Here is a 13095-nt window from a genome sequence, read left to right as displayed (position 1 = left end):
TAGAAACAATGTTCCAAAAATGCCTTGCAACAAGAATATGTTTCATGAGATAGGACCACATCGGATAGTTGGTGCCATCCAACTTATCATCTTCATGAAGAATGCCAAATAAATCATGATTGTTGCCAGCCATTGCAAATGGGACAAGTCAAAAAGCACTGACAAAGTGACCCAAAAGATAGCCTGAAGGCTTGCAACTGCAAAAAATAGGACTCGCTGTCCAAATATGAAAAGCCCCAAAATAAGCTGTAATTTGCAAATGTGATCAAATGGCCTGCAATTTCTTGCAATTTTCACTGCAAATCTGAAAGTATTGTGCAATTTACGTGCAATAGACCCAAAAGCCCCAATTTGTAGAGCAAAACTGAGCAAAAAATGGGACAAATTCAGGAAAAGCCCCAAATTGTATGCAAATCTGCAATCTACTTGCAAAATTGTAGCCCGAATGCAAAAGCCCCAAATGTCACAAAAAAATTACAGATTTGCTGCAATGTCTGCTCCAGACAGTACGGTTGGTACGGAACTGTACGGATGCCAAAGTATGAAAATCTACAGAAATAAAAAATGTACGGTAATCAAAACTGCGCGAAAATCAAAACTGTACGAAAATCCGTACAACTGTATGGATAGATTTTGACGCGCTGTACGGACGGCCGTACGAAATTGTACGAACATATATTTTTTTGAGGGATAGTCGACGCCCCGTATGGAAATCCGTATGACTGTACGGGATCGTACGGACAACAGGTTGCGGGGTTGCGTCGGAGTTGTGCGGGACGTCCGGTAGCTAAGGTTGACGATGGAGCTGAAGTGCGGGAGTTGGAGCTGGAAGCAGGAAGCTAGGACTAGGGAGCAGGTCCGGGAAGGAAGTGCATTGATACCACTGTAGGCTCACGGAAGCAAAAGGATGCACAAGAGTGGAGCAAGAAGTGGAAGCCGTCACATCAACTAGTAGAATGAAAATGAAAGTACAAAGTACTATAAAAGAGAACCCTAGGACCTAGTGTCCTAGTGGTACCACTAGTACTAGCTGTCATAAGACACTAAAAGTACTAGGTGACCTAAGTGCCAATAACTAAAGCTACATGGCACATACCAGGGCCTAGAGGGCATCAATACGACCGGGAGAAGATGGCCTACATCTCCCTCTTGCACTTGGATTATAATCCATGTGTATATGGAATTTTGAGTTAAAGGCGTAAACTCAGTGCCTTGCTTTTGGATGGACTCGTTTCTCCCTTTATCTCAAAAGGAAAACTCTACTTCTTGTATTTCTCCTATAAACTGGTGCACTTTGTTTGGGCTACTTGTTTTGAGTGGATTGGAGCTCTAGATGCCGTTATAGGGGATACTTGGTGGGTGGATCACCCCCTTAAAATCTTGTTCCGATCCAAATTTCCATTGGGGAGAACTGAGGGGGGGGGTTCTCTTTTCCTCATGGTTTAAGGGTTTTAAGGGTCTATTCACACGGGGGGGGAGTCACTGTGTTCCCCGTCTAAAGACCAAAATTTTTAGAGAAAGGCCTTATCTCAGGGATTCCAAAATTCAGCATTGGTAGAGTTCATAAAAACCCTTGCCTTCAAAAACTAGAACAAAACTCGTGGCTTGCAAGCTGTCTCCTGTCAGGACCTTCAGATCTCGCATTTCGCACACTCAGGCAAAAGCCTGGTTCTTCGTACTAATGTGCATCCTTTCGCATTAGTGTCCGTCCCTACTCATGCAGATCTTTGACGCGCATGCACCTCTTCCTGTTGCGCCTGTGCTTCTTCGTGTTCGGGCCCTTCCCGCGCGTTATTGCTTGTACAACTACCTCTCACACAGTGTTACACTAACGCTTGCTGTGTGTACCTCTGTCCCACACACTTTCACCCACCGTCCCACATTCTCTTTTGTTGTCCCGGTCGTGGATCGTTGCTGCTTTGATACCAAATGTGAAGAACCAGACTTCTTGAGAATGCAAATGTGTGCGATGCATGCAGAATTTGAATGCCAATTGGCCGTCCAATGGGGGAAGAGTGCCTTCGTGAGAGTACTTCTTGTTTCTGTTTCTAACCTACATGCAAGGTGTGAGAGAGATGGCGGATGAATGCAAGGTGAATAGAGAATGCTACGTGAGATTCACAATGAAAGGGTGATACCCTTTCATTAATGTCCCTTGAGATCGCTCAAGTTGTGTCTTCCCATTTACACCTACCCTTATCCTATGACCTATGCATCTACCATCCAATGCACCTTAATGCACCCTTTCCTTCTTATTGCCTCTAGGACCTAGACATGTGTGTGCACATTTTAATTAATAAAATAAGTCACATGTCCAAATTTGATGCCGTCTGAAGCAGTGGCTCCAGCTTGACTAGTCCTATCTACTCAGATGATCCACCACCATAGCAAATTGGTCGGTGTCCATCAGACAAGGTATCATGCCATATTTCTTTTGATGCCGTCTGAAGCAATGGCTCCAGCTCGACTAGTCCTAGCTACTCAGATGATCCACCGCCATAACGAATCAGTCAGTGTCCATCAGACAAGGTATCATGCCATATTTCTTTTCATGAACAATCATTGATTGCAAAGTTACATGATACATCTTTGCAAAGGACAAAGTGTGTAGTTTAAGGGTGGGCATAAACTCCAAAACTATTATCATTGTAATAAAAACATTATTAAAAAAAAGACCTGATTAGACTTGATTGTGCAAGTCTTTTTGTGGTGCTTATAGTGCATGAATATAGCAAAATTTTAAAAAGTTCTTTTTAGTGTACTTTCAAGATTTTCAAATATATTAAAATGTAAACATTGGAGAATTTTAATGCATTTATTTACAATTTTGTAATGTTGAAGGCTAGACTTAATTTTTTAAAACCTAGTTTCAAATCTAGGTTTACCATGCTTTTATTTTTAGATGAGCATATAAACTTTCATGACCCTTTTAAAATTTTTACTTATTAATGAAACTAAGCCAGAAAAATTCACATATGATGGAGTTGTACTTTTCAGCTTTGTGCGTCAATTTGCAAGTCATGGCAGACCTGTAACTGTTTGTGGGTGGGGTGGAAGGGCCTGAGAATCCACCCCCTGCCCTGAGCCTATGCTTGCAGGTCTCGAGGGGGTCTAGAGGTGGGGAGTAGCAGCCCCCCCGAACCTGTACGCCAGGTGGGGGGGTGGGGTCATAGGCCTCATAGGCCTGTTCCGTGGTGGCAGCAGCAGCAGCAGCAGCCCAACCAGGGCCAAGCAGGAGTACAAAGTGTGGCGCAACGGCGCCCTTGGAGGGGGGAGGCCCGACAGCGTGGTGCCACTAGCAGCAGGCCATGCGCCCTTCCAAGGGAGAAGCGGGTGCTGCAATGCGGGCAAGAAGCTTGGGAAATGGTTGTAGCGTAGGAGGGAAAGGGGCTTCTGTGCATACGGGCTATGCTCATGCATTTGAAGCTCCCGTGCATGGAGCATCCTATAGCGGCACAACATCAGCAGCAGCTCACGCGGGGGCTAGGGGGGCAGGGGCAGTGCGACGTAGCAGCAGCCCGCACAGGGGCTTGAGAGCAGCGCTTCAGCAGCATACGGGAGCACACAGCTTACCCAGGGGCTAGGGGGTGGAGGGGAGGGGCTGAGAGAGAGAGAGAGAGAAGAAGAAGAAGAAGAAGAATATATTATCGTCCTCTGAAGACCAAAACCGGCCTATGGGACCTGGGCAATACAATATCACAAGTACATGAAAGCTCCTCCCGAAGATGGGAGGGTGGAAAGAGAAACCACCTTCTAGGATTCAGGTGGATTCCTATGCTTGAAGAGCTTATACACAAATGTTCCTAAAGCTGAAGGTGACCCTTTATGCAGCAAATCAGCCAGTTTGTTATGTCCCTCAAGGAGAGACTGATGGGTCTATGAGACTGTGAAAATCCTGGTACAACGAACTGTGGTAGTGGAGCTACTAAACGAGCATCCATACCAATGCAAAATGCAAAATGCAAAAAATGCAAAAATGCAGAATGGCAGTACTAAGTCCTAAGTACAACCCTAAGTACAACATAGTCATGTCGATGGTCGACTATATATCAATCTAGCATCATCATCAATATCATCATCATCCCCAGCAACAGCAAAATATCAGGATGGATGAGGCAGTGGAGGCATGAAGTCGGCAATAGAGTGTTGTCGGCCACTCAGAGGTGCGGTCCTGGCACGTCTGAGAGAGAGAGAGAGAGAGAGAGAGAGAGAGAGAGAGAGAGAGAGACGTTTGCGAAATGCGAGACATATTTCCTTTAATGAATATCCTATCAGGTTTCATAATTGTGGTTTAAATACTTGAAGGTAAATGTCAGGATGATCTATGTGAGCATTTTGGAAGGATTGCACTTGCTTCTGTTGTTCAAAAGTTGCCATTGTGGATGTGGATGCAGGTGGACTAAAGTTCCAGGGGTACCAATGCACAAGAAAAGTGATTTGAGTGGGAAACAATGGAAGGTATTATTGTGACTAACTTTGAATTCTGTAATATATGGAGTTGGGGTATATGTGTGTGGGTCAGTGTGGATGGCATGTTCATGCACTTGCACATACGTGAATTTGGGGCTGCTCTTATATGCATGTCTATTTGCGAAGGGGGAAAAGATGTGCACACATGCTTGTGCACATTCACACATTGCCTGCACATTCACACATCTTTGTGAAGGAGAGGAGGAATGAGAAGGTCACCATTTGGAATAAAAGCATATGCATGCACACATGCATGCACGGGTAGATCGTAGGAAGGAAAGAAAGAAAGGAACCTATTTATGTCTTGAGAAGAGCAAGATGGCCTGTTACAAATACAACTTGTTGGTGTGTTGTATATGTGTATGTATCTTGTGCTAAGCTTATATGGATTAATATAGGTTAGTGGCTAATGCTAGATTAGTTTTGGTAATCTTAATAGGGTTTGTATATTTATACCATTCTTTGTGCACAATGTAGTAGAGTTGTACAATACACATTTGTGTGGCCTCTCTCTCTCTCTCTCTCTCTCTCTCTCTCTCTCCCTGCTTGCTCTTCTAGCCCCGGTGGGCTGTCCTCCTACCTCCGCGTGTAGTCTCTAGGCCCTGCATGGGCTTACAGCAGGCCTACCTGCTGTCGCGACCCCTGAGTGCTGCCCTCGAGCCTCTGTGCGGGCTGTTATCAGGCCACCCTGCTGCTCCTGCTGTTCTGCTGCTGCAACAGGCCACCAGGCCTCCAAGACTCCAGCGCCAACCCCACCACCCACCATACCACTCCCCGCCACCTACTGCGCCACTTTCACAAGTTACAAGGGCCCCAAGGCCCCCCGTAACCTGCAAACAGGGCCCCAAGGTCCCCTGTGGTCTGCAAATAAAGCCCCAAGGCCCTCAGGCTGTTCGCGATTTGTGCCAGGGCTCTATGCCTTCCATGAGCTCCTTGTGCGACCAAATCCAGGGCTCTTAGCCCCCGTGAGCTCATCGTGAGCTGCTGTAATCTGCGCCAGGGCGTTGAGCCCCCCCTCTCATGAGTTGCCGCTGTGTTCTTGGCAGCTAAAGGGTTGCTATGGGCAGCCCTTAGGTGGTGGGCAGTCCAACCAAGAAGGGCCTACAAAAAAAAGAGCAGAAAAATCAGTAAAATCAGAAAAAGGGGCCATGGAAAGCTCACCCGATCAGAAAACCAGAGGGGACAAAGAGAGGAAATACAGCATAATTTGGACCAAAGGACAGAAAGTAGAGGATGGGAATGCCAAAGCATGTCTATCCACTAACAAAGAGGTATGCAAGCTACAAGATGCTGAAACGCGCTGCCTATTTCATGCATTTAGGCCTCAAAATTAGGACCCCATTGGCAACACAATGGGGTCCTACTTTTGAGGCCTAAATGCATGAAATAGGCAGCGCGTTAACGCGCTGCCTATTTTAGGCATTCAGACCCTAAAAGTAGCACCCCGTATCTTTGGACTTGCATATCCAAATGGGGTCATGTCATATATCAAATCGAACGGCAAGATCCACTTTAGATGGTTTTCATGTCCATTTTCTCCATCAACTAAAACTATATTCATGAAATAATGTTGTTGATCAATTTTTGGCATACCCCCCCAAAATCAAGACCCCCATTGCAAAGAAAGGTAAAGAACACAAGTGCTTGTTCTTATGCTCATGAGACAACAAAATGCATGACATGGGAAACCAATGGGGTCTTACTTTTGATGTTTGTATGTATGTATGTATGTATATATATGCATGTACATATTCATTCCAGCACAACATATTTAAGAGATTGAATTCCCTACATAGCTCTTGAAATATCACAACTATATTGCTAGTATAGCTAGCTCCACATTTTTAGTAAGATATTTTAGAAAATAAATTCCTTGAATAGCTCTTCATAGTATCACAACTATATTGCATGTATATCTAGACCTATATTTCTAGTGCAAATTTGAAGGGGTAAACTTACTATTCACAAGATCAAAAAACCAATGAATAGTCCAAAAAGTTTCAAACTGAAGCCCTAAATATCTAATTGTTTGATTAAACTCACACAATAGACTTTACACATATATATGCAAAGTATAATATTGTACTAACTTGGCATATATATACATATATGTATTTGGCATATATATACATATATGTATTTATATATAATATATGTATCGGCTTGTTGGAGCTAAGGAGACTTACGAAAGAAATTGGAAGAATACAAGAAGGATGAGTTTTCAAACCTACGTGCTCAAATGAATGACAACATGAAGGGATGGCAAGAAGAAATGCATGCAAAATGGGCAAAACAAATTGGTAAAATGCAGATGGATATGATGCGAGATATGGACGTGAAAAACAGTCTTCTTACATCCAAGATAGAGAGCCTGGAAGCTCAGGTGATTAGTTTCCAAGGCGAGAATGTAAAACTGAAGGCAAATACACACGGAGATGAAGGGGAGTTTCAACCATCCCTACACGAGGAGCTGAACATTATTAGTGAATAAATGAAGCACCTCAAGGGGGCAAAGGGAACTTCAAAAGAAGGATGCAAGATCATAGATGAACTGAAATCTGAGAATGAAAAAATCAGAAAAGACTTGGCACTTTTGCAAGACACTATTGAGGGGTGTGAACCTGACATGTGAGATAGCTTGGAGAGTTGGCAAGCTTGATGCATCCACAAGGCCAGTTGTGATGAAGCTCCAAACAGCCATGGATAGGAAGACCCTCATGAGCACGAGGGTGACCTTGAAAAAGGAACCCGGATCTACCCAGACGATGACCTCATCCTCCTACAGCAGGAACACCGGAGGGAAGGTATGGTACACATCATGGCAGCGAGAGAAGCAGGGAAATGGGCTGCATACAGGGATGGTAGGGTGATCATCCGAGAGAGAGGAGGTCAGGACCAGGGGGAGAAGGAAGAAAAGGAAGAGAAAGAAGAGGGTGAATTATGATGGTATAGGGCCAATGGGACACAAAGTGGACTGAGAATTGCAGTGTAGAATTGCAATGGCACACTCTGGTCTGATTCGGGTGGTTTCTCGGAGACATACACTAACAGAGACATGGTCTTATATCCTGAGACACATGAGAGCCCCGAGAGAGGACTGCCCACTGTGACAGGATATACATGGGAGTCATCTCATAGAAAGGAGACGAGGAGAGACACTAGTGTGCGGGGCTCGGGGGGAGTGGCTATCCTCTTTAGATCACACATGAGACCTCTCATATCAGTGGCATGGAGAGAGGAGCATGCGCGACACATGTGGATACGAGTCCAGCTACCAGACGCACAATCGATTCTAATAGCGGTGTGTTATTTCCCCCCATATACTTCATCCTATACACGTGAGGTCACCACAGAGGGGCACATCCCGTATGAGTCGATTCAGCATGACATCACTGAATTCTCTTGGCAGAGGGACATCCTCCTTCTTGGTGACTTCAATGCACGCACAGGGAACAGGTAGGTGGGCCTACTGGACTTTGCATCGGATTCCCTCATAGTACTAGAACTAGATGCAGCTGAGTTTTTTTTGACAGAGGCTTTGGAAATCCCACCGGAATAGAAAAATCACTCTCTTCTTTTGGCTTTCTATTCATGGTGGGATAGCAGTAAAGCAATGGAGATCCAGGTTCGGAGCTGACCCTTCTTGCCCTCGTTACCTTTCTGCTTTGGAGACAATACAGCACTGCCTTTGGGATTGCAGACAGGCGAGAATCATATGGAAGGGGATTGCAAGACTTTTAAGCACTTTTGTTCGCCTACCTTTCTATATGACCTGGGGATCAGTGGCTTGGCTTACTCTTTCAGGGCCCCAGGTCTTTTTTGAGAGACTTGACTCCTCTTCGGCTCTTCACATCCGATGACACCTTGTGGAGTCGTGCTCTCAAGAGGATGTTCCGGCCACTCTCTTCAGGGCTGCTCATTCCTCGGTCGACTCTCCATGGGAGGTCTTAGCTAGCATTGCAGCATGGCACATTTGGAGAGCCAGATGCACTGAGGCTTTGGAGGGTTCTCAGGTTCACCCTTCTCAGATGTTGGCCAGTACTTGGACAGATATGGTACACACTTTGATGGCCATTTAGGCAACCATGCAGGGATCATCTCGAGCAGCCTCCTCCAGGAGAGTTACTTTTCTCAAAGATTGGAGAGACTCTCCCTTCTTTGCTGAGACTTCTACAGGGTTGAGTTGGTAATTTCAGCCTCAGCCTTGGTTTCTTTCTACCTCATTCCTCTGAGGTGTTTTTTATTACATGCTTAGCATGTTGTATTTTCGCATAGAGCTTGCTCTAGCGAGTTTCTTTCTTACTTAATAGAAGTCTCTTTTTTGCAAAAAAAAAAAAAAGATGCAGCTGAGCTCGGGATAGTGAGACACTTTGCGGATGCACCACAGGTGAAAGAGTATGGAGGTCATCTACTTGAGCTAGGGGCTGTCCATAAATTTACAATGGTCTACAGAGCTGGCCATCATCTAGTGGTCTCACTTGTTTCCTGCATAGCGGAGGGACAAGCACAATGGAGTACCTATTGGGTCCCTTGGCCTTTACCTCACGGATATACGACTTTATTGTGCCCCCTCCCCCACTTGGTGCTGATCACTCGTACTTAGCCTTTTGTATCTCTACCACTACAGGGAGGGTCCCCCCGACGCCCACTCGTGTACAGGTTCACTTTGATCGTGCCCTGGATCCCATCTATGTGAGCAACCTGGCGAAGGGGCTTCCAGTCCTACTACTTGCAGATGATGTAGACCTCGCCCACGCCTCAAACACCCTTGCCACAGTAGTCATGGACGCAGCCAGCATGCCTTTCCCCACGACTCAATCTACATGTGCCTCACTAGGGAAGATGCCATAGAATCCTTGGTATGATGATGAGTGCAGAGAGATGAGAGCTCACCTCACACGTGAGCGAGCCCTTGGCATCTTGACATCACCCGAGGCACATCGGATCTCACGGCGACTGACATGTCGTAAGCGGCGGGCCTTCCTTACCCACAGAATGGACGAGGTGATCAATTAATTTTGAGAGGGGGATCCCACCATTGGCTTGGGGCTTCTATAGGAGAGGAAGCCACCTATACCCATCACAGACCCAGGTGTTTCGCACACTTATGCATGCTGTCTTTATGATGTCCCAATGCAGGCCCACCTGATATGTCTACTATGCCTAGGCTCACCACTTGCCACTTGTTCCCTTAACAGAATGTGCGGACTGCACTCAGTTGGCTTCATAACCGGAGAGCACATGACCATGAGGGGCTACGAACTGAGCATTTCGATCATGGACAGGAGGTTTTGGCTCCGCTCCTAGCACATATGTTCAACCATGCCATGTCATGGCTTCCCACCCTCATGGAGTACCACCACCATAGTACCGATACACAAGGCAGGTGACCCCATGGATACTGGGAACTATCGCACTCTCATGATTGGCCACACACTGGCCAAGATCTATGGATCGATACTGGAGAGGGAGATCAGGAACCATACAGAGACACATGGGTAGCGTGCTCTAGGGCAGGCAGGTTTCTGGAGACAGCACTTCACACTAGACCACATCTTCACTGTGAGGAATATCATTGAGGAGGCGAGGTTGAGACGCTAGAAAGTCTACGCTTGTTTTGTAGATTTTCGGAAGGCCTTTGACACTATCCCTCAATCCCGCATGATGAGGAGACTACAGGATATGCAGACTCTAGAGGTTCTGAAATGGGGAGTGGTGAGTCTATACGAGTCGGTCAGAGGGAGAGTTCGTGTCCCAGGAGGCCTATCAGAGTGGGTTGAGAGCACGATCAGAGTAAAGCAGGGATGCCCTCTCTCACCGACTCTCTTCGTGCTCTACATTGATGAGATTACATCTTTCATAGATCGGCTAGGAGGCGAGGGAGCACCACTAGCAGACTTGATGATACAGATTCTACTATACACAGATGACATAGACCTTCTGTCATCTTCGGCAGAGGGACTACAGAGACATCAAGATGCCCTAGAGGTTGTGTAGAGAGAGAGACCTGATGGTTAACCTTGGGAAGACCAAGGTCATGATCTTCATCAACACCTCTTACACAGTGCTTCATCGACATAGCTTTACATACCAGAGTCAACCAGTGGAGATTGTGCAGTCCTACACATACTTGGGTGCAGTTTTCACAGGGCCAGTTTTCATGATGACCCACGAAGCCAGAGCACGACTTACACGAGGGCACGATGCTTTGGCCCGACTAGAGCGACAGTGCTTCCAGATGCACTTCCAGGATCCGCCGACGAAGTGTTGGCTTTTCGACACTCTAGTGAGGCCGACTGCCATGTATGCGGCACCTTTTTGGGGGGGTGATCTTTCAGCAGTAGAATGGAGGAGATTTGAGCGGCTATAGGTGATTATGGGCTCTAGGATGATTCGGAGTAAGCCCTCGGTCCCCCATCAGATAGTACAGGTAGAGTTTGCCATGACTCCTCTCCAGGGTGATGCCATTTTCAGACAATGACTTTCCTCCACAGAGTTTGGGACCTACCTCGTGAGAGACTTCCTAGGCTGGCACTAGAGTCCTCCATACGACTAGCAGAGAGTGGGGTAGGTACAGCATGGTTTGCACGCATCACCGCATGGTTTGCCAGTCATGGCATTCAGATTGATCGACTTTCCTGTTGCAGTATAGCATGGATGCACCGCCCGAGTTGATCCCACGGGATGAGATTAACCGCATCATACAGTTCGATCTCCTCCAGCTCCACTCATCTCGCACTTGGGGGGGAGACCAAAAGTTTCCCAGCAAGAACCAGCTCTACTATGGTTGTTTTTTGAGAGTATCGGAGGATGGGCTCATCATCATACCTCAGTATCTGGAGGACAGAGGAGTCTCACACGTGCTGAGGATTGCCATCGGACAGATGGGGGTCTCGTCCCATCAGCTGAGGATCGAGTTAGGGAGAGCTGTAGGCATACCTAGAGAGCAGCGGACTTGCAAGTTGTGCACGATGGGGGCGGTCGAGACAGAGGAGCACTTTCTATGTGTCTACCCAGCCTACTATGAGATCCGAGGGCGCTACCACTGCCTTTTTCAGGAGGGGCACGGCTTGGGCCCACTCTCACGCGATTGATCCGCTTCTAGGACTAGGTCTGTATTGGACTCTACTTGATGGAGACGCGATGACACAGGAAGACACTACTATGACATATCAGAGAGCAACAGGATGGGACCACCGCACCACAGGATACTAAGGTAGACCGAGCGTAGAGACAGGTCACGGATTTCTATGCATTTGACTCAGCTCTAGGGCGCTCTAGGGCAGAGGAGGAGGAGCTAGCCGACATGAGATATATATGGATCGGTGGAGAGAGTCGACAATACTCTCTAGGGCGCTCTAGGGTAGAGGAGGAGGAGCTAGCCGACATGAGATGTATATGGATCGGTGGAGAGAGCCGACACAGTATTATTGGACGAGGGACACAAAGACCGTACATGACGCGACAGGATACCATAGCACACACGATCGTGACCTATTTCAGCTCTCCTCAAGGGAGATCGACCGAGACGAGGCATCACCCTTGACATAGCCCGTAAAACATTTGGAAACCTCCCATGAAACATTCTAAAATTAATGCTACAAAACCTTCTACAATACAAAGAGGTGGACAAGAGAAAGTGACTTTAAAATGGCATCTCTATCAATCTCATGTGAGGGAAAGAGGGGGGTGGAACGGTAGGAGACAGTCGACACTAGGGAGTGTGAGTGTGTAAGAATGTGTTGAGCCACACCACAAACTCAAAGGTTTTATTAGGATTAGGTATTCACCCTATGACTGTCTTAAGACAGTCATAGGGTGAATACCTAATCCTAATAAAACCTTTGAGTTTGTGGTGTGGCTCAACACATTCTTAAGACAGTCATAGCGGTCGTAACATTTTAAAGGGTGGCAATGTGCCTTTACCCCAACAACCTCCCACCTAAAGGCCAATGTGCCTAAAGGGGAGAAAAGAATAAAAATTACAGCAATATACAGTCACTGTATACAAGACCATAAAATAAGAATGGTCTCAACCTAATCCCATGATGCGGCGACAATGTGCAAACCACTCTGTAGGCAAGCTCTTAGTGAGCAAATCTGCAGGATTATCATCAGTATGCACCTTCACAAGCTCAAGCCGCTTGTCTTCCAGTACCTCCCTGATGAAATGGTATTTCACATCTATGTGCTTGGTCTTCTGATGAAAGACCGGATTCTTTGCCAACATGATAGCACTCTGACTATCACAATGCAAAACTGGTATATCTCCTGTAATGCCCAAATCTCCCACCAGCCGAGTAAGCCATATGGCTTCCTTGCAAGCCTCAGTGGCTGCAATATATTCAGCTTCAGTGGTTGACAGTGCAATGCATTTCTGCAACCGAGACACCCATGATATAGGACCTCCTACAAATGTGAAAATATAACCGGTAGTAGACTTCCGGTTATCTGCATTCCCTGCATAGTCTGAATGTGTAAAACCATGCACCAATGCATCCTGCCTACCATAGCATATGCACAAGTCTTTGGTACCCTTGAGATACCTCAAGACGCCTTTCACTGCTTCCCAGTGCCGCTTGCCTGGATTTGCCATATACCTGCTGATGACTCCCACCGCAAAAG

The 13095-nt window shown here is 46.5% G+C and overlaps 1 protein-coding gene across 2 annotated transcripts in view; it reads left to right on the top strand.

Annotated features, from left to right (window-relative positions):
• Positions 1-13095, top strand: part of LOC147899701 (uncharacterized) — a 112331-nt gene that overhangs the window by 88585 nt on the left and 10651 nt on the right. For both annotated transcript variants that reach the window (XR_015541471.1, XM_087378700.1), the window contains exon 10: positions 4395-4458. Coding sequence is in view for 1 of the 2 variants with exons in the window: in XM_087378700.1 (XP_087234826.1) it covers positions 4395-4458 (64 nt within the window). In the remaining variant the exon portion in view is untranslated. The remainder of the gene's footprint in view (positions 1-4394; positions 4459-13095) is intronic.

Source organism: Dipteris shenzhenensis, chromosome 8 (genome assembly GCF_047967505.1).
Source record: "Dipteris shenzhenensis isolate YYH24624 ecotype China chromosome 8, Dip_SZ_1.0, whole genome shotgun sequence".
NCBI lineage: Eukaryota > Viridiplantae > Streptophyta > Polypodiopsida > Gleicheniales > Dipteridaceae > Dipteris > Dipteris shenzhenensis.
The sequence above is the reverse complement of the archived record's forward strand: the minus strand, read 5'-3'. Positions and strand labels throughout refer to the sequence as shown.